General features: G+C 41.6%; 1 protein-coding gene across 14 annotated transcripts in view; it reads left to right on the top strand.

Moving 5' to 3' along the window:
* anks1b (ankyrin repeat and sterile alpha motif domain containing 1B) overlaps positions 1-20586 on the top strand; it is an 833073-nt gene that overhangs the window by 742453 nt on the left and 70034 nt on the right. For all 14 annotated transcript variants that reach the window (XM_080207323.1, XM_080207312.1, XM_080207324.1 and 11 more), the window contains one exon: positions 15937-16035. In XM_080207323.1, the coding sequence (XP_080063449.1) occupies positions 15937-16035 (99 nt within the window). The remainder of the gene's footprint in view (positions 1-15936; positions 16036-20586) is intronic.

The following is a 20586-nucleotide window of genomic DNA, read 5'->3' as shown; positions in this document are numbered from 1 at the left end:
GATTAAGGACAGATTTGATAGACAAAAGCTGGGCTTCCCTGAGGTGCTAAGTTTTTTTTAAAAAGTTTATTTATTAGTGTCACAAGTAAGCTTACCTTAACACCCAATGAAGTTACTGTGAAAATCCCCTCGTCGCCAACTCCAGTACCTGTTCAGGTACACTGAGGGAGAATTTGGCATGACCAATACACAGCTTTTGGACTGTGGGAGAAAACCGGAGCACCCGGCAGAAGCCCATGCAGACACTGGAAGAACGTGCAGACTCCACGCACACAGTGACCCAAGCCGGGAATTGAACCCAGGTGGCAGACGCTGTGAGGCAGCAATTCTAACCACTGTGCCACTCGAAGGGCCCTATAGGTCAGCGGCAACAGAATTACATTCCTCTGCAATATGAAACATCACAGAATCATATAATCACAGAATCCGTACAGTGGAGGAGGTGGCCATTTGGCCCATCGAGTCTGCGCCGACCACAATCTCACCCAGGTACTATTCCCATAACCCCTCATACTTACCCTACTGGTCTCCTGACACTAAGGGGCAATTTAGCATGGCCAATCAACCTAACCCACATATCTTTGAACCTTATAGAACAGTGTGTGTCTCACTCCTCCATCTTCATCAATCCAAATAGCCAAGCCTGGTTCAGTGAGGAGTGTAGAAAAGTATACCAGGAGCAGCATCAGGCATCAAATGTTGCTTTGCGGAGAGTGCAACGCACGACTATATGCATGTCAGACAGCAGAAACAGAACTATGAAGACAAAGCTCTTGCTACATTCAGTTGTGAATTTTAATTGACCATTATGCAACCAGTGGAGACTCTGTGAACATTTCCATCAAAGATGGTAGGGCCCAGCACATGTGTGAAAGACAAGACTGAAGGTTTCATAGCTATTGTCAGCCAGACGCGTGAGTGGATTCTCCTTCTTATCCCCCTCTTGAAATTGCCACATAGAATCAGTGAATTCAGTTTGCTCCCTGTGAGACCATGAAAGGGCTGAATGCACTGGATTCAGACAACACCCTGATTAAGCTCATTCTCCAGAACTAGCCAGTGCCTTGCTCCAGTACTGCTACTCTCGAATCTGATCAACAATGCGGAAAATTGCTCCAAGTATGCCCTGTCCAGAAAAAAGCTGGACAAATCCAACCCAACCAATTACCATTGAATCATCCTATTCACAATCATCAGCAAAGTAACAGAAGATGTCTTTGACAGTGTTATCAAACATCATTTAATCAGTAATAACAGTCCAAAGATGTGCAGGTTAGGTGGCTTGGCCATGGTAAATTGCCTCTGACTGTCAGGGGGATCAGCAGGGTATTAGCACGGTTGCTGGGACATGGCTGGTGTGAAACTTGCCCACTGACTCAGTTTGTATTCTACCAATACCTCCAGACCTAATTACAGCCTTGGCCCAAAGATGGGCAAAAGAGCTGAATTCCAGAGATGCCCAGGCTGTCACTGCCCTTTACATCAAGGCAGCAATCAACCTAATATAGCAGCAAGGATCCCTAGTAAAGCTGAAATCACTGATTTAAGGAGGAAAACTCTCTAGTGTCTGGAATCATCACTATTGAAAATGGTTTTGATGATTGGAGCTAATCATCTGAGTTCAATGGCAAAATAGTGGTAATTGTATATTAATTGAGTATTTAATTGTACTAAGTGGTGGTCATTAACTGAGATTCACTTGTCTCCTATATATAGATGTATATTTTTTTTTGCTTGTAATGTGTACATCGATAAATAAATATTTTTGAGTGTGTATGGATTAGGCTGTGATTTTCATCACCTGACTATCTGGAATATAACAAACAGGAGTTCCTCAGGTCAGGTCCTAAACCTATCATCAGGTGTATGATTTTTTTCCTCCGTTATAAGGTCAGAAGTGAGAATATTCATCAATAATTATATAGTGTTCAGTTCAATTTGCAGTTCCTCAAATAATTGAGCAGTCAAGCTTGCACGCAACAATATCTGGACAACATCCATTAATGGGCTAGTAAGTGAGGCTGGCAATTAATACCTCACACGAGAGAGTCCAACTAGCTCCCCATAGCATTCATTGGCTTTCTCATCACCATCAACATCTTGGGGTGCCATTGACCAGATGTTCAACTGCATGAGCTATCTAAATGCCACGGGTACTAGATCAGGTCAGAAGGTGGCTCTTCTGTAGTGAATGGCTCACAACCTAATTCCCCAAAGCCGCTACACCACCTACAAGGCACAGGTCAGGTTTGTGATGAAATGTGCTGTACTTGGCTTCAACAGAACAATACATGGATTAGACACTATCAAGGCCAAAACAGTCCACTTGATGGACAACCCATCGACCAGCGTGAAGAGTCACTTTCTCCAGCACTGCTGCACCATGGTCGCAGTGTCTGCATCTAGGAGATGCAGTGCAGCAATCAACAAGGCTTCTTTGTCAACTCATTCCAAGCCCATGTCTTCCACCACATGGACAAGGGTAACAGATGGTTGAAAGTACCATCACCTCCAAGTCCCACACCACTGACACTTGGAAATATATCACCTTTCTTTTAGTGCTGCTGCATCAAACACTGGAACTATCGTGATATCTCCACCACAGAGACTGCAACCGTTCAAGTATAAGGCTCATGCCATTTTTTCAACGGCAACTAAAATGGGCAATAAATGCTGAACTCGCCAATGGCATCCATATCCCAAAATTGATTCTATTTGAAAATTAAAATAATTTGATTATATGTCAATTTAAATAGAAATCTTTAGTCAGTGACGCCCTGTTTTCGAAGAACCATAGAAACCTCAAGGCAAGGATACACTTCCCAAGAAATTATGCATACAGGAATTATATTTGTTCATCTTTTAAGACGTTGTTAACTGTAGTGGTACTTGTAATTTTGACATGATTACAAACATGGGGAAGTGTTCTGTAATCATGGGGAAATTATAGGAAATCTGTTGAGTAATTTGCAACGCTATAAAAGAGAGTGCCAATAATTATGCTTTAGACTTTTTGCTTTTGGCTCTTGTAATCACTTGATTACGCTAAAATTTTGTTTAGCCCCATCCCATAAAAAAAAAATTCATGGCTTGGTACATGAGCATCCACACAACAGAAGGGGAAGAGTCAAATCGTATAACATCACCATCTGGTGAATGTACCATGAAGGATTAAAGTCAGTGGGCTCCACAAAACTTTGAAAAGTGAGATTGTTTCAGTCTTAACAAGAATGAAATCCTGCAGCAGTCAGAATGGTGTCTGCCTTTAGAAACTCAGGAGCAAACTGAGAAACGCTTGAAGAAGATAATAACCCCAATTTTGTTTTATGTTTGGAAATAGCACAAAGTCTGGCATGGTCAAGAATTCTTTCACTGCTGATGCTACTGTGACACAGTTACCTGAAGGGTTCTATTTAAGTGACGTGTTAATTATTGCCCAAGCTGCTTTGTCCAATAAATTAGATTCTCGCCTCAACCCCAGTGAGTAAATAGGTCATTTCCCCACCCCTACCCTGTGTTGAGTGATTAAAGAGATTGTTCCTTCTCCCTTCCAATGTCCCAATTAAGTAAAGAAGCTACTCCATCTCCCTTCCTTCCTCCCGCCACCATTTTGAGGGACTGAGACGGTTAATCAATTTCCTTTTTCTATTTCCTCAGTAATAAGTAAAAAAGCTATTCCATCTCTCTTCCTTCCTCCCACCACCATACTGAGTGACTGAGCAGGTTAATCAATTTCCTTTCCCTAGTGCCTCAGTAATAAGGGATATCCAATTAACAGCTTGGTAAGAAATACCATAATCCCACAAATTGTGGCCAATTCAGATAATGAATCAAGATATATCATAGAATGCTACAGTGCAGAAGGAGGCAATTTCGCCCATTGAGCCTGTACCAATAGCAATCCCAGCCAGGCCCTATCCCCATAACCCTATGCATTTACCGTTGCTAGTCCCCCTAAGGGTCAATTTAGCATGGCCAATCCACCTAACTTGTACTTCTTTGGACTGTGGGAGGAAACCGGAGCATCCCCACACAGACATGGGGAGAATGTGCAAATTCCACACAGACAGTCACCCAAGCCTGGAATCGAACTCGGGTTCCTGGCACTGTGAGACAGCAGTTCTAACCACTGTGTCACCATGCCGCCTGTGATATATGCATCTCACTTTCTCTAATATTTTTAGCTTCAGGAAAGATTGGTTTTGAAGTCATCGATTTGTACTCTTTGATGTCTTTGAACGACCGAGGATATAACTTTATAAAGGTTCAAACTCTTAATGGACCTTCGTTAGACCTAAAATGGTTATTTCCTCATCAGCCTTTTGATTAAAAAGAAAACAAGGAACAAACTTGGGAGGGAAGTATCAGCATGTTCAGCCATGCATCTGTAAAATAGCCCGCTTGTAGAAGAAACTGTCGACTCAATTACACCGCTAATCACAACATTTGGTGAGCTAACTTCAAAGTTTATATTTACTCCACAGCATGAGCATTAGGGACATTTGATTGAGTTTGCAGCAAATTGATGAGTAACTTTCTGTTGACTGACTCATTTGAACTTCCTCGAATGCTGGAGGTATCTCATGTTTGTCTTTAGTGGTTCAGAATAAGAACATTCAGACGTTAATGTGTCAGGCTTAACCAACTCCTTACCAAATGTTCCTGTGGCAATCCTATATGTTATTAATCTTGAATCATTGCTGGTAATCTATTCCACATATTTATCACCGTTTAATTGGACAGACGTTACTGCCTTCTTTTGCCATCTCTATGTCAAAGCTATGGTATATAATTCTAGCTCCAACGCTAAAAGTAAACTGATTCCATGTTCGTTAAGCGCGTCACTCTGCACATTATATCAGACCTCAGTCTTGCAGAGAGAAACATTTCAGGGTAGCTCGCCTCTTCTGATAGTTCTGTCCTGGGGCCAATCTAAAATGCTTCATTTTACTGATGACAACATTTTAAAATGGGTCATTTGTACCTCTGTATGGTACTCCAGAAGTAGTCTCACTGAGGCCAAATGCAATTATAGAATGATCTCTCTTAATGTGGTACCACGGCACAGCGGTGAGCACTGCTGCCTCACAATGCCACGGACTCTGGTTTGATTCCCGGCTTGTGTCACTGTCTGTGTGGAGTTTGCACGTTCTCCTTGTGTCTGCGTGGGTTTCCTCTGGGTACTCCAGTTTCCATCCACAGTCCGAAAGACATACTGGTTGGATGCATTGGCCATGCTAAATTCTCCCTTGTTGTCCCCGAACAGGCATCAGAATGAGGCGACTAAGGGATTTTCACAGTAACATAATTGCAGAATTATCAAGTAAGCCTACCTGTGACACTAAGAAATAAACTTTAAACTTGTATGTTCCAACCCATGTTATACTTTCCAACGTTCTGTTCGTCCATAGATAGTTTGAAAAACGAGACCTGATCACTAAAACATTAAAATAAAATCAGAAACTACTGCAAGTGTTCTCCAGGTCAGGCAGCATCTGTGGAGAGAGAAACAGAGATCCCGGTCCTGCTGCTGTGAATAGAGATATGGCTGAAAGCCAAATTTTCCCGTCTTGCTGGCAGCGGGCCCTCAGAGAATCCTGGCCAATGCCTTGAGTCCAATATAATTCTTCTGAATTTTTGAAGAAGAGTTACTGTGGAGTTCAAATGTTGGCAGAAATCCTCCATCCTCGCTTGTGGCTGGGATTCTCCGGTGCTCCCAGAATCAGTGGAGTTTTGGCCAGGATGCCAAATTCTCCACTCTCGTTTGCAGCAGCGCGAGCAGCGAAGAAATCAGAGAATCCCATCCGATTACTCTGCTTCTCTCTCTCTCTCTCTCTCTCTCGCTCTCCAGATGCTGCCAGACTGATGGGGTTATTCCAGCATTTTCAGTTTTTGCTTTAGATCTTGTGTAGAAATGATTCTTACAAATTGACTTGATCCTGAAAGGGGTAATGAAATTTGATGTGGAATACTTTCAGGAAACACGTTTGAATTCATGCATTGAATCATCTAATCAATTGTAAGAAGTCTTAAAGTCCAACAGGTTTATTTGGAATCATGAGCCTTCGGGAAGCTGCTCCTTCATCAGCTGAGTGGAGGAGAGGAAGACACAACGGTCCAAAAGCTCATGATCCCAAATAAACCTGTTGGACTTTAACCTGGTATTGTGAGATTTCTCATTGTGCCCACCCCAGTCCAATGCCGGCACCTCCACATCGTGGCTAATCAATTACAATGTCCCTTTACCCCTATTTGGCTTGAAAGCAAAGATGAGGAAGGCAAGTGTACAAGACGTGAAAAATATTTAAAATTCAATTCATTTAAAGATTTTGTGTCAGTTAGTGCATTTATTGCCAAAATAGGCTTGTTCATCTATAATATGTTTGGCACTGTGATTAGCACTGCTGCCTCACAACACCAGGGATCCAGCCTTGGGTCACTGTCTGCATGGAATTTACATGTTCTCCCCTTGTCTGCATGGGTTTTCTCCGACTGCTCCGGTCTTCTCCCAAAAGATGTGCTGGGGGTAAGTGCATTTGCCATGCTACATTCTTCCTCAGTGTACCTGAACAGGTGCCAGAATGAGGCAACCGGGGAATTTTCACAGTAACTTCATTGCAGTGTGAATGTAAATCTACTTCTAACACTAATAAATAAACTTTAAACTTACATTTATAAGGCATCTTTAATGAAATGAAATGTCCCAAGGTGTTTTGCAGGATCGTTATAAAACAAAATATGTCACAAGGGGATTTTAGGACAAAATACCAAAAGCTTGGTCAAGGAAGTATGTTTTAAGAAGTATCTTAAAGACCATAAAACATAGGAGTAGAATTTGGCCACTCAGCCCATCGAGTCTGCTCCACCATTCAATCATGCTGAATTTTTTTCTCATCCCCATTCCCCTGCCTTTTCCCCATAATCCCTGATCCCCTTATCAATAAAGAACCTATCTATCTCTGTCTTAAAAACACTCAATGATCTGGCCTCCACAGCCTTCTGCGGCAAAGAGTTCCACACATTCACCAATCTCTGGCTGAAGAAATTCCTCCTCACCTCTGCTTTAAAAGGTTTTAGGAGGTTGATCCCTCGGGCACACAGGAAGAAAGTGAAGTAGAGAGGTGGAGAAGTTTAGAGAGGGAATTCTGGAGCTTGGGAAACTGAAGACAAGGCCACCATTGGTGGAGAAATTTGAAAAACGCAAAAGGCCAGAATTAGAGGAACACAGACATCTCAGAGGGTTATGTGGTTGGAGAAGAAGTCATGAGGTCTAGTTTCTTGGAAGTAAGACTGACTCCTAAAATCAATATTCTTGGTATTGATTCAACAGCTGCCCATCAATTGTCTTTTCTAATTATATCCAACCAGTGTGATTCTAAATCAGTCTCTTTCTTTTTGCTTGGTTGGATGTGCATCCCATGTGGATGGGCTCTGGATTTATCTGTGATATCTTGACATTTTCTTAAGGAAATACTGTTCCATTGGACCATAAGTAAAACAGTGTTATTCAATCATGTCCCAAATTGGGAATAATCTAGCTAGTGATAATTTGGGAGCTGCCTGTGTTAGAAGATAAAGTCAGAATGAAGCACTTTCCAAAACAAATCACAAACAGATTGAAATATCACGAAACGTTACACACAAGCATCTGGATTGGCATGCTGCGTAGCTCCAAAGATTTCAATAGTGTGTGAAGTTTATGATATCTGAATTATTGCATCTGTTAATTCAATAGGAGATCAAAATGTAAAAGAATCATGCAGAGAAGTGGAATAATGGATAAGAGTTTTCCAACCTCGCCTGCCCCTGATATCATCCAGTCCCACTGAAAGTCAATGGACTTCTGCCTAATCTGCCAAATCTCCCGTGGGGGGTCCCGCCATAACGGGACTGGAAAATCCATGCCAATGACGTGCTTTGCAATTGGCAATGGCATCTCATGCTGGGTTGATGTAAACCTTCTAATATGGATAAATTGAGTTATGGTAATAGAGGGAAGAAATAAATTGCATTCTCGTACAAAATGCTGCAGATATTGGAATGTGAATAAAAACAGAAAATGCTGGAACATCTCAGCAGGTGGGAGAGCATCTGTAGGGAGAGAATAGAGCCAATGTTTTGAGTCTAAATGACCTTCCATCACAGCTCTGATGAAGGGTCATCTGGACTCAAAACATTGGCTCTATTCTCGCCCCATAGATGCTGTCAGACGTACTGAGATTTTCCAGCATTTTCTGTTTTTGCATTTATGATGCACCTTTTACCAATCTATTTTGTGACCAATTGATTATTTTAATGGGTACTTGCAGGTTTTTTTTTCGGGAAATACTGCACTCACATAGATTCCACAAATTATACTGAGGTAAATGGCCAGTTTACAGGTTTTCTGATGGTGTTTGCTAAGCGATAAATGTTGGCCATCTACCAGGAAATTTCCCCTACCATTCTCTCCATAAACCGCAACTTCCTTGTCAGTCATCAGAACAGGCATACAGCATCTTAACAAATCATTGAAAAACAACACTTCTGACAATGAAGAGTTCATCCTGTATTGCACTGAAACATCTAGTTAACATTAATGCATGAGTCACTATAGTAGAGATGGCCTTAACAGGCCTTAATCAGAAACAAGGGAACTGCCACTGTGCCGAGCTGATAGTAATTTTCATGTTGAAGCATTGATAGGGCCTGTGTGCTTCCTCTGAAACTACCATCAAAGACTTATTAGCTCTTAGGGGAGGCAATGGGCCAAGTGGTATTATCGCTGGACTATTAATCCAGAAACTCAGCTAATGTTCTGGGAACCTGGATTCAAATCCCTCCATGGCAGATGGTAGAATTTGAATTCAATTTTAAAAATCTGGAATTAAGAATCTACTGTTGACAATAAAATCATTATCAAATGTTGGAAAACCCATCTCGTTCACTAATGCCCTTGAGGGAAGGAAACCTTACCTGATCTGGCCTACATGTGACTCCAGAGCCACAGCAATATATTGACTCTGAACTGCCCTCCAGTTACCCTGCAAGGGTAACTATGGATGGGCAATAAATGTTGGCCAGCCAGCGACACCCATGTGCCACGAATGAACAAAAAAAAATTCCTGATATCAAAAACTCCAAATAATAATTGGTTGACAGTTAATCTGTGTTATGGCAGTTACTTCATAACTGTGGAAACCCACAACTGAGGATCTTTATGGAAGTGGATGCACAGTGGAATTTCACTGTTCAGATACTCTCTGGTTAAGTATCCTGTATGCATTGAGCGGAATTCTGGAATGGTGTTATTCCCTTCGTGTATCAAATGCTAATATTTTAGCTTCACACCAATTCTGCACATGAAGATAGTGGCACAAGACAAGATTGTTAAGAGCTATGAGCCAGGATTCTCCCCCAAAAAAGCTACGTGACCAGTGTGCAGGAAAATGGGAATATTTCCGGTCCATTTTTTGGGCGCACTTAACAAAGCAAATCTCCGAGCATTGTAGAACGCCTTGTTGTGATGCAATCTGGTAATTAGGGGGCGGGGCCTATTCCCACCCAAGAGACCAATAGCATAGCACTCATTGCGTCACTGCACATGCGTTGATCTGCTGGTCTCCCCGATTGCCAGCCTTTCCAATCGCTGACCATCCCTGCAATACCTCCCATTGCTGGCCTTCTGAACCCTCACCACCCCCTCCCCCAGTCGCTGGCCTCCTGGATCTCCCTGGGCCAGTCCCTATGCCCCCACCACCCCCAAACCATGGCCAGCCCTGATCACCTTCTGATTCCTCCCCTCCACCGCCTACCCCAATGGCCAGTGTTAGTGGTTTTCCGATGAGGTGGCAAATATACTCAGGAAACCAATGTCACAATATAAAGGTAAAACTTTATTACAAACCAGTAATCAATGGGAGAGATTATTGACGATGGTCTTGGTACTGAATACCAGGACCCTTCAAACAAGCTCTCGTTATCTGTAAAGATCAAGACAGTTATACATTTTCTTAATCTAACTCTCTGCCTTACATTAGAATAAAGTCATTTAATGTTAATACATCAACGTAATTTTCTGTCAGACAATCCAGCCTATTGCTCAGTACTTTCCAGCATAATGGTTTCTTATTTGTCTGTTACTAACTGGATGTTATTCCCACCCTAGTCTGATTATTTTCTTGTTGCCTGGATACGGCAGCCATTACTATAATGGCCAACATGGAGTTTTCCCACCGGCTTACTGCCAGGATTGACTAGACATCTTCTCCTCATGTCTGAGGTTATGTCTAATTTGTGTCTGGGCTGCAAACCAACTATTCATTAAAGCTTCAAAATGTGTTCCCTTGCAATCTCCCAGAAATAGTCATATTAGCTATTATTCAATTTTCCCATTATGCCCTTTGCCTTGCATTGACTGAAAATGTTCAGTGACAGTAAAATACTTGAAAGGCATTTAAAATATCAACTTATATGCCTTAAAATCATAGTTGCATGCTTTAAATCTCTTACTGCATTATTATGTGGGTAAGTCATTCCTCCACCAACTGTTAGCTTCATTGGCGTCTGTATTCTATCTAAACTAAGAGAAATGTAAAAATAATCACTTTCACCAGCCCTGATGTCCTCCTCTGTCCCTCTCCCACCGATGCAGAGTGGCAGTGGGTATCCCCTCCCAACCACCCTCCAATAGCCCCGTCCTTAGGAGGCCTCACATCCTCTGGCACTGCCTGGTGCCTGTTGGGCAGTGCCTGGTTGCCCTGTGGGTAGTGTCAGTTTGCTCTTTGGGCGGTGCCAGGCAGGCACTGCCTAAGGGGCACCCTCCTGCCCCTGACCTTCCTTCAGTGGCATTAGGGTGCCTGTTCCCCATTAGTGGGGAGCAGTGGTAAATGCTACTGGAGGGAACCATTTCCGGTGCAGGGAGGAGACGCTAGCAGGCCTGGAGAATACCACCCTGGGCCTATTAATCATATTAAAATGCTCATTTTAATATGATAATCAGCTCCACACCAATTTCTGGCATGGGGAGCTGATTACAATCGAAAAACCACCTGCATAATGCCTGTCACAAAACTTTCTACGCACCCCCTGCTGGTGTCTCCTGGCCATGATGTTTTTAAGGTATATTTTAAGTATTGAAGTGGATATGACTATTTAGCACTCTGAACCCACTCCTTTCAACACACCCTATTCCCTGTTCATTTCCAATTAAAGTTATGCACTGGAAGAATTGTGAACATTTCAATAACAGGAGATTATGAAAAAAATTTCTCCCGACTTCTAATGCTCACCCAAGGTAAATTCAAAATATCAACCTAATATAACAGTCAATCAGAGGATCCCTAAAGTGCAGAAGAGGCCATTCGGTCCATCTGCATGAACACTCTGAGAGAGTATTTTACCCAGGCCCTCTCCTCCGCAGTATTGCCATGACCCCCCACCCCACCCCGCATTTCCCAGGCCTAATCTATCTGAGTGACACATCTTAGGACACTAAAAGGCAATTTAGGATGTCCAATGCACCTGCATATCTTTGGAGTGTGGGTGGAAACAGGAGCACCCAGAAGAAATCCCCACAGATACTGGGAGAATGTGCAAACTCCACACAGACAGTCACCCAAGGCTGGAATTAAACCCAGGTCCCTGGTGCTGTTAGACAGCAGTGCTAACCACTGTGCCACCAATGTAGAATAAGTATTCACCTTGGGTAATTGTGTAAGATGGGTGATAATGATTCCTCAGTATTCTAAGCATATAGATTTTGTATAACAATATTAAAATATAATGCCCATTTTCTTCTTCATTTGACTTCGAAAACCAGCGGACTGCCAATTTGCTGTCACCCATTTTGCAATTCCCCCAGACACAAATTTTATTTTTCAATAGTACTATGAGCTGAAGATGATATTGTTTACATTTGATAAAAAAAAAACAGCCACCCACCATATGGGTCTTGAAAATGCGTCTACTCTTATCAGATCCAAGGTATGAATGTTCTAATCAATAATCTATGTCGCTTTAAAGCCACACTTCATCCAGTGGTATATAGTGAGTGGGTGATCAGTTCATGTCAACTATGTCACAGTTGGTGGTACTCTTGCCTCTGAGTTCAAGTTTCACTCCAGAACTTGAGCACAAAATCCTGGGCTGACACCCCAGCAGTGTACTGTGGGAGTGCTGAGTTCTTGTAATAAGTCCTCGGAGGCAGAAGTTCCTTCACCAAGATCCCTTTATTTACAGGTCTGACAGCAGCATACAGAGTGCTTTCAGTTCGCCATCTACACTAGGAGTCCCAGAGGAACTGACACGCCTGGTTAAGTACAAAGCAAGAGGCTTCCTGATTGGCCATCAATTTGGCTCCTAATCAGGGAGTTGATATTCTAATAGGCCCACCTCAATTGCCTAATTCAAGTCATTACAGCTCTCAGAACCGCTCACTGTCAGACGAGGCACTTAACTGCGGTCCTGTCTGCTCTGTCAGGTACATGTAAACATTTCCATGGTGCTATTACAAAGAAGATCAGGGAGGCATTTACCCTTGTTCAGACCCATATTTATGCCTCACTCAACATTATTTAAAAAAAGACAAACAGACAGATTATCTGATCCTTACCACGTTGCTGTTGGCAGGCATTCGTTGTGTCCAAACTGCCCGCTGCATTTCCTACTTTATTAAACAAGTGACGAAAATTCAAACATAACTTCATTAGCTGTAAAGCATTTTGAGAACATCCTGATACAGTGAAAGTTGCTATATAAATGCAAGTCTTTCTTTCTTTCTTCATTTGACCATTAAATATAAATCACATTTATCTTCGTATTTTTCTTCTTTTAATATTAAGAAGGTTTTAAATTTCGATGTTGTCGCAAAATCAGCATCCTTGGATTATTCAGGACTGTCTTGCAGATACTGATTGAAAAATGCATTGCGTTGTATCCTCATTAGGTCACTCACATTGGTGGAAAGCAAACACTTCCTAATGAGGATACACATTTTCTAATGCTTCAACCATTATCTGTCTTTCTTTTCTCTCCTTGAATCTTCCTGAAATTGGCATCTTCATGAAATCTGTGAATGGAATCTCTTTTCACTGTCCATTGTTCTCACCTGGAGCCAGGACTTTTGCTGTGTTCCAGTATAGCTGTTGGGCTTCAATCTCGGTTATTCCATTTGTCAATGATCGGAGAGCCATGGTCACAACGCAACCAGGATATCCTTAACACCTAAATAGCCCATCATTAATTTTCTCCTATGTAATCATAGAATCCTACAGTGCAGAAGGAGGTCATTCAGCCCACTGAGTTTGCACCAACCACGATCCCATCCAGATCTTATCCCCATTACCCCATGCATTTATCCAGGCTAGTACCCCCTGACATTAAAGGACAATTTAACATGGCCAATCCACCAAACGCACACATCATTGGACTGTGGGAGAAAATTGGACACCCAGAGGAAATTGACGCAGACACTGGAGAACGTGTAAATTCCCTCACAGACCCAGTGACCCAAGCCAGGAATTGAACACAGAACCCTGGCACTGCAAGGCAGCAGTGCTAACCACTGTGCCACCATTTGCTGGAATTAATAACCCATACACACTCATTCAGTTATAGCTCTAAAGTCCATTGACCTATTTTGTCCAAATCATTTCTTTCAATTACAACTGGTAACATAATTTGGACATCTGTCGCTATTTTCCTTCTCCTGTGTATGCTATCAGTTCACACCATGGATCGGCATTACAGCATGACTTTAATTTATCTCAAGACCATTTTTCACCTCGCATCTAAAATTAACCCTTCTTCCAGGAGTTTGCACAAAAATTAATTCACAACACACACACACCCAGTCTAAAAATACAAACAGTATCAAAAGATTCACATTTCTTATAGTAATCTGTGCATATCTGTAGAAATGATACAAAGGAATGAAAATACATAGAAATACACTTGCCCAGAAAGAGGCCATTCAGTCCATCTCTCTGTGCAGCCATAAAAGAGAAAGCACTTAAGATGCAGATCCAGGGAGCTTTTTAAATAATTTGAGTGTTTCAGCCTCAATCACCAATGTTGGCAGCGAACTTAAGATGCCCACCACACTTTGGGTGAAAACACTTTTCCTCAGGTCCCCTCTACTCCTATCAATCACTTCATTACCCCATGCATTTATCCTGGTTAGTACCCCCTGACATTAAAGGACAATTTAACATGGCCAATCCACCAAACCCAGCAAAAGGAGATAGCCCTTTCCTGTCTCCCCTATCAAGACTCTTCATAATTTTTACACCTCAATTAGAAAATTTCTCTCTAAGGAAAACAATAAGAAGTCTCACAACACCAGGTTGAAGTCCAATAGGTTTATTTGGTAGCAAAAGCCACTAGCTTTCAGAGCACTGCTCCTTTGTCAGATAAGTGGGAGTTCTGTTCACAAACAGGGCATATAAAGACACAAACTCAACTTACAAAATAATGTTTGGAATGTGAGTCTTTACAGGTAATCTAAGGAAACTTAAGTGACTCAGGAAAATAACCCTAGTCTATCCAAACTCTCCTCAGAGCTGCACTTTTCAAGCTCTGTCTACATTATTTTAAATCTCCTCTGCACTCTCACCAGAGGAATTATCTCCTTCCTGTAATCTGGTGATCAAAACTGTATGCAAAGTTCCAGCTGTGGCCTAACCAGCATTTTATAGAGTTTCAGCATTACATCCCTGCTTTTGTATTCAATGCTTTGAAACAATAAAGGGAAACATTCCATCTGCTTTTTTCTAACCACCTTATCTTCCTGAACCTGTGGACCTACACTCCAAGGTCTCTCACTGCCTCAATCCCTCTCAATATCCTTCCATCTATTGAGCATTCCCTTGCTTTGTTTGTCCTCCCCAAATGCATTATCGCACATTTTTCCAGATTGAATTTCCATCTGCCATTCTTCTGCCCACTCAACTAAACCACTGACAGAATTCTGGAGACAACAGCAATCTTCTTCATTACCAACTACACGACCAATGTTGTCATCTGCAAATTTCCCAATCATGTCTCCCAAATGTAAGTGTAAATCATTAATATATACAACAAGGAGCACGGGCTCCAACAGTGAGCCCTGTGGAACTCCAATGCAAACCACTTTCCGTTTGCAAAATTTTCATCAACCATTATTCTGTTTCCTGTCACTGAGCCAATTTTGGATCCAACTTCCCCTGTATCCCTCTAGCCAGTCTGCCATGTGGGATCTTGTCAAATGCCCCACTAAAATCCATGCAGACAACATCTACTACACTACCCTCATCAATCCTCCTTATTATTTCCTCAAAAACCTTGATTAAATTAAAAAGAAACAATCTGCCCAAACTAAACCGTGCTGACTTTCACTGACCAATTTGTGCCTTTCTAAGTGATGATTTATCCTGCCTGTGGTATTCACTTTCTTTACAATGAATAGCCAAATACTAGCATTTAATTTCTGGGAAAAAAATTCAAGGCCCCTTCCAGGGCAGAGATTGCATCTGAATAAAAGAAACCCATGTTAACAGAATGGCACAACAGCTGAAGCACTGCCTGGTTATGTCATGCTGTGTACTATTGACCACAGTTGTAAACTTTGAGGAACTGACTGTTTCAGGGTAAGAGAAAGTGTCTTCTTTTCTTTACATAGAATCAATGAGGTCTGTGGAAAGCCAGTTTGCTACTTCTGCTTCCTTTATTTTCTTTACAATAGGCTTCATTCTTTTATCTCCAACTCAATTGATGTCTAAGCAAGTTAACTTCAAAGAACATCCAGCAAGCGCAGAGATATTTCATGGCATGTGTAACTATTTGATGGCCACAGTTTACCTATTGCTTACTATAGAACGTGGCTCCTCTGTAAACAGTGAAGATGTTCATTGGGTTATTGAAATCACGTTTGGATTGTGGGAGTTATATAACGTTTCTCTTCTTTGGTCTCCTTTCTAGGGAAGCAATGTTGTGGAAGACCAGGATTTATTGGAAATCGGCATCCTTAATTCTTCACATAGACAACGAATCCTCCAGGCAGTTCGCGGCCTACCTCGGGTAAGTTGTGCTATGATGTCCATTAGGGGAACATTTCCTGCCATTATGTTAAATCATGTGGAGAATTAACCCAGCTAGGAAATATCCAATTAATTTGAGTTTCATGCACTCATGTTCATTACACAGCCTGTGTGAAATCTCCCATGCCTGTGACCTTGACCAGGCAGAACATGTATAAGCATTTTTACTCTATTTCATTCACTGGGAAACTACCTTTTACATTACACCGACTCCTGTAACAAGCACAGTGAGAAATTATTCATGGTCTGTGCTCAGTTATCCCATCACTTCTTTGTGGAATTACAAACTATTAGATTAGGCATTACGAGTTTATTCTGCCTTTAATAGTTTCATTTATAAGGGTACAATTGATAGTTCATTGCTCTAAAGCACTCTTTTAAAAATGTATGTGCTATATATAATTATCAGAACTCTGTATGACTTGAATCAATCCATTTATCAATGATTCAGTTCAATTTGAGATGCAAATCAATTTTGTGATATATAATTTGGAGACATTTAATATCCTTTATCAAGAGAATATATTCCTAATTTATCAACAGGAGGTAAAGCAGTTGTGTAAGAATTTATTCTGTATATCATTAGCAATCCTTAAATGCTGATGATCTGTGACTAGTGATGAAGTTTTATGAAATAGTCTAAAACTAAAATAATTACAGTAGTGTTAATGACCCCACCTGAGATCAAATAACTGGTGTAAAAATCTTGACACAAGATTTAACTTGTTGACTAATGGTGACGTTGATTAAATTATGACAAGGAAATGAGCTATCAAAATAAATTTAGGATACGCTCCCAATTTAGAATCATAGAATCCCTACAGTGCAGAAGGAAGGCATTCAGCCCATCAAGCCTGCACTGACAACAATCCCACCCTGGCCCTATCCCTGTAATCCCAAGTATTTTACCCTGCTTGTCCCCCTGACGTTAAGAATCAATTTAGAATGGCCAATTAACGTGACCCACACATCTCTGGAATTTGGAAGGAAACTGGAGCACCCAGAGGAAAACCACACAGACACGGGGAGGCAGTGCAAACTCCATATGGACAGTCACTCAAGTCTGGAATTGAACTGGCACTGTGAGGCGACAGTGCTAACCACTGTGCTGCAATAATATCTATTCTGTTTCATTGAGTGATATTACACATCTCACATCATTTTCCTTAAGACTGTGAAAAAATGAAAGTGCCAACCTTTTTACACAATCACATAATGGTTACAGTTCGGAAGATGGCCATTCAACCTACCACATCCATTTTAGCTCTCTGCTAGTCTCAGACACCCACTATTTTCCCATAAGTTTAGTTTGTTTAAATTGTACTCTGAACTTTAACAGACAGTAGATTAATCCAACTTAAATATTGGACTTGCCACGTGTATGATGCAAATGGTCAATTTCTATACTTTCATTACTTGATTGGATAAAAGGTGACAGCGGGATTCTCTGACCTCATCCGTACCTGGCCCACTGCCTGTGAGAATGGAGGATGAGGTGCTCAGCCAAAACTCCATTCACTGCAGCGGCACTGGAGAATCTCAGCCACGGACACGGCCAGAGGATTCCAGCGTGACTCTTTAAAGTCGGTTTTAGCCAATTGAAAGCATTTGTTTCCTGATTGTCCCCTCTCCAGATTGGATAGTAACAGAAGTAGGTGAGAAAAGATGGGGGAAGGAGAGAAAAACAAAATTTAGAGGAAAAATTGAATAAGAAGTAGCAGCATTTAATAATTTGAAATATTATTTTAAGTGTTTAATTTGTAATGTCAGATTGATAATGCAGTATTAGAATCATAGAAGCATGCAGTACCGAAGAGGCCCTTCAGCCCATTGAGTCAGCACTGACAGGCAAAAAACATCTCCCACCTAATCCCATTCACCAGCACTTGGCCTGTAGCCTTGAATGCAATGTCATGCCAAGTGCTCCAACTGCTATTAAACTACTCCTGAGTTTTTATATGTGTGTGTGACAGACACACACATGTTGGTATTTGAGACAGTAACATAATTTGTAAGCTATGATGTGGAGATGCCAGTGTTGGACTAGACTGGGCACAGTAAGTAGTCTCACAACAGCAGGTTAAAGTCCAACAGGTTTATTTGGTATCACGAGCTTTCGGAGCGCTGCTCCACACTCACCTGATGAAGCAGCAGCGCTCCGTCAGCTCGTGATACCAAATAAACCTGTTGGACTTTGACCTGCTGTTGTGAGTCTTGTTATCATAATTTGTAAGGGGAAAGAAACAATTAGAATGCACTACCTAGGAGGTAGTCCATCATTCCAACACTCTGCTGCATCTTAAAGGTTAATATGTTTCACAAAATAAATCTAACACAGCAATCGGTCACTGTTACAGTAATATTTGCATAAAGAAATAGTACTTAGCAGATGATTCCCCAACCACAACTCCTAGGTTTGATGTATCTTCTGATAAAATAGTGGTGACATTTGATTCTGAATAGAACATGAACTTATCAGCTGATACTTTTCATTTATGTTTATGAGACGCCCGAAAGCATCTTGCAAGATCCTTGCATTATTCTTCCAAGTTTGCACAACATGTGATGGTTGCAGGAAAACAAACTATTTTAAAATGGTTTCCTTCCATGATTTTACTTTTCAGAAATTTAATGAACTTTTCTTTAAGAGATACTCAAGATTGTTGTTTAACCAAAAGTGTTTCCGTTTGTCAGATTGGGTGCTGCTTTTTTTTTGATAAGCATCAACAAAACCATAAGGCGAGATTTTCCGGCTGCGCTTGCCCCCAAGGCTGGGAAATCCAGCCCGAGGTCAATGGACCTTTTCATGGTCCGTCCCCCCCCACCCCGCCCAATATGATTCCCATGGCGGGCGAGATGGGAAGATTCCATCCATAGAATCATTACGGCATGGAAGGAGGTCGTTTGGCCCATTGATTCTGCACTGACTCTCCAAAAGAGCACCTTACACCAGCCCATTCCCTCACCCTCTCTCCCTATACCCATGTATTTACTATAGCTCATCCACCTAACCTACACAACTTTGGACACTAAGGAGCAATTTAACATGGCTGGTCAACCTAACCTGCACATATTTGGACTGTGGGAGGAAACCGGAGCACCTGAAGGAAACCCACACAGACACGGGGAGAACGTGCAAACTCCACACAGTCATCGAAAGCCAGAATCGAACCCATGTCCTGGATGTTGTAAGGCAGTAGTGCTCACCACTGTGCTGTCTCAATGGATTCTTGCTACCTGCAAGAGTTTGGACCGGACAGAAAAGATTACTTAACTGAACTTAGAAAATTAGCATAGAATCCCTACAGTGCAGAAGGAAACCATTTAGCCCGTCGAGTCTGCACCGAATTCTGACAGTATTTTACCCAGGCCCTCTTCCCGTGCCCTCTCCCTGTAACCGCACACATTTAACATGGCTAATCCAACTAACCTAGGCATTTTTGGACATATTCTTCCGAATCAGGAACATTCTAGCTATCATTTTCAAATTATATAAAAAGGGGCTGACATCGTCTGAGGCTGGAAATTAGAGCTCATTTTATAACATTATACCCAAGTTAAAATAGGAGGAGTAAGACAATTGGACTCTTAAACTTGTTTTGCCAATCACTAAGATCATGATTGAACTTCTACGTCAACTCAAATTCCTTTTCATCTCCATATCCCCTGATTCCCTCATCAATCTTAAATCTCAGTCCTGAATATATTCAAAGAGTGAATGTTTGCAGTCTTCTGGGTATAAGGAATTCTGAAGAATTTCAACTCCAAATGAAGAATTTTTCTCCTCATCCCATTGCTAAATGTCTGAGCTGTCATTCTAGACTCTCCAACCAGGGGAAATAGCCTCTTGGCATCTTACACACCTCAATTCTTCAAAACTCCAGAGGTTATAGGCACTCTCGTCCCAGGAATAAATGTAGTGAGCTATCGGTATGCGATTGTGATTCATTAAGGTTTGTGTGCATTTAAACACTTCCCAAAAGATTTGCATTTTATTGACAATCATTTCCTCAGAAATAATACTGGCTGAATCATATATGTAGAAAGAACAAAGAAAATTGCAGCACGGGAACAGGCCCTTCGGCCCTCCAAGCCTGCACTGACCAGGCTGCCCGACTTAATTAAAACCCCCTACTCTTCCAGGGACCATATCCCTCTATTCCCATCCTATTCATGTATTTATCAAGAAGCCCCTTAAAAGTAGCTTCCACTATCTCCCCTGGCAATGAGTTCCAGGCACCCACCACCCTCTGTGTAAAAAATCTGCCTTGTACATTTCCTTCAAACCTTGCCTCTTGTAAATTAAACCTGTGCCCCCTAGTAATTGACTCTTCCAACCTAAGGAAAAGCTTCTGACTATCCACTCTGTCCATGCCTCTCATAATCTTGTAGATTTCTATCAGGTCGCCCTTCAACCTCTGTTGTTTCAATGAGAACAATCCAAGTTTCTCCAACTTCTCCTCATAGCTAATGCCCTCCATAATAGGCAACATCCTGGTAAACGTTTTCTGTACCCTCTCCAAAGCCTCCA

Source organism: Carcharhinus amblyrhynchos, chromosome 19 (genome assembly GCF_965287045.1).
Source record: "Carcharhinus amblyrhynchos chromosome 19, sCarAmb.v2.hapA, whole genome shotgun sequence".
Taxonomy (NCBI): domain Eukaryota; kingdom Metazoa; phylum Chordata; class Chondrichthyes; order Carcharhiniformes; family Carcharhinidae; genus Carcharhinus; species Carcharhinus amblyrhynchos.
The sequence above is the reverse complement of the archived record's forward strand: the minus strand, read 5'-3'. Positions and strand labels throughout refer to the sequence as shown.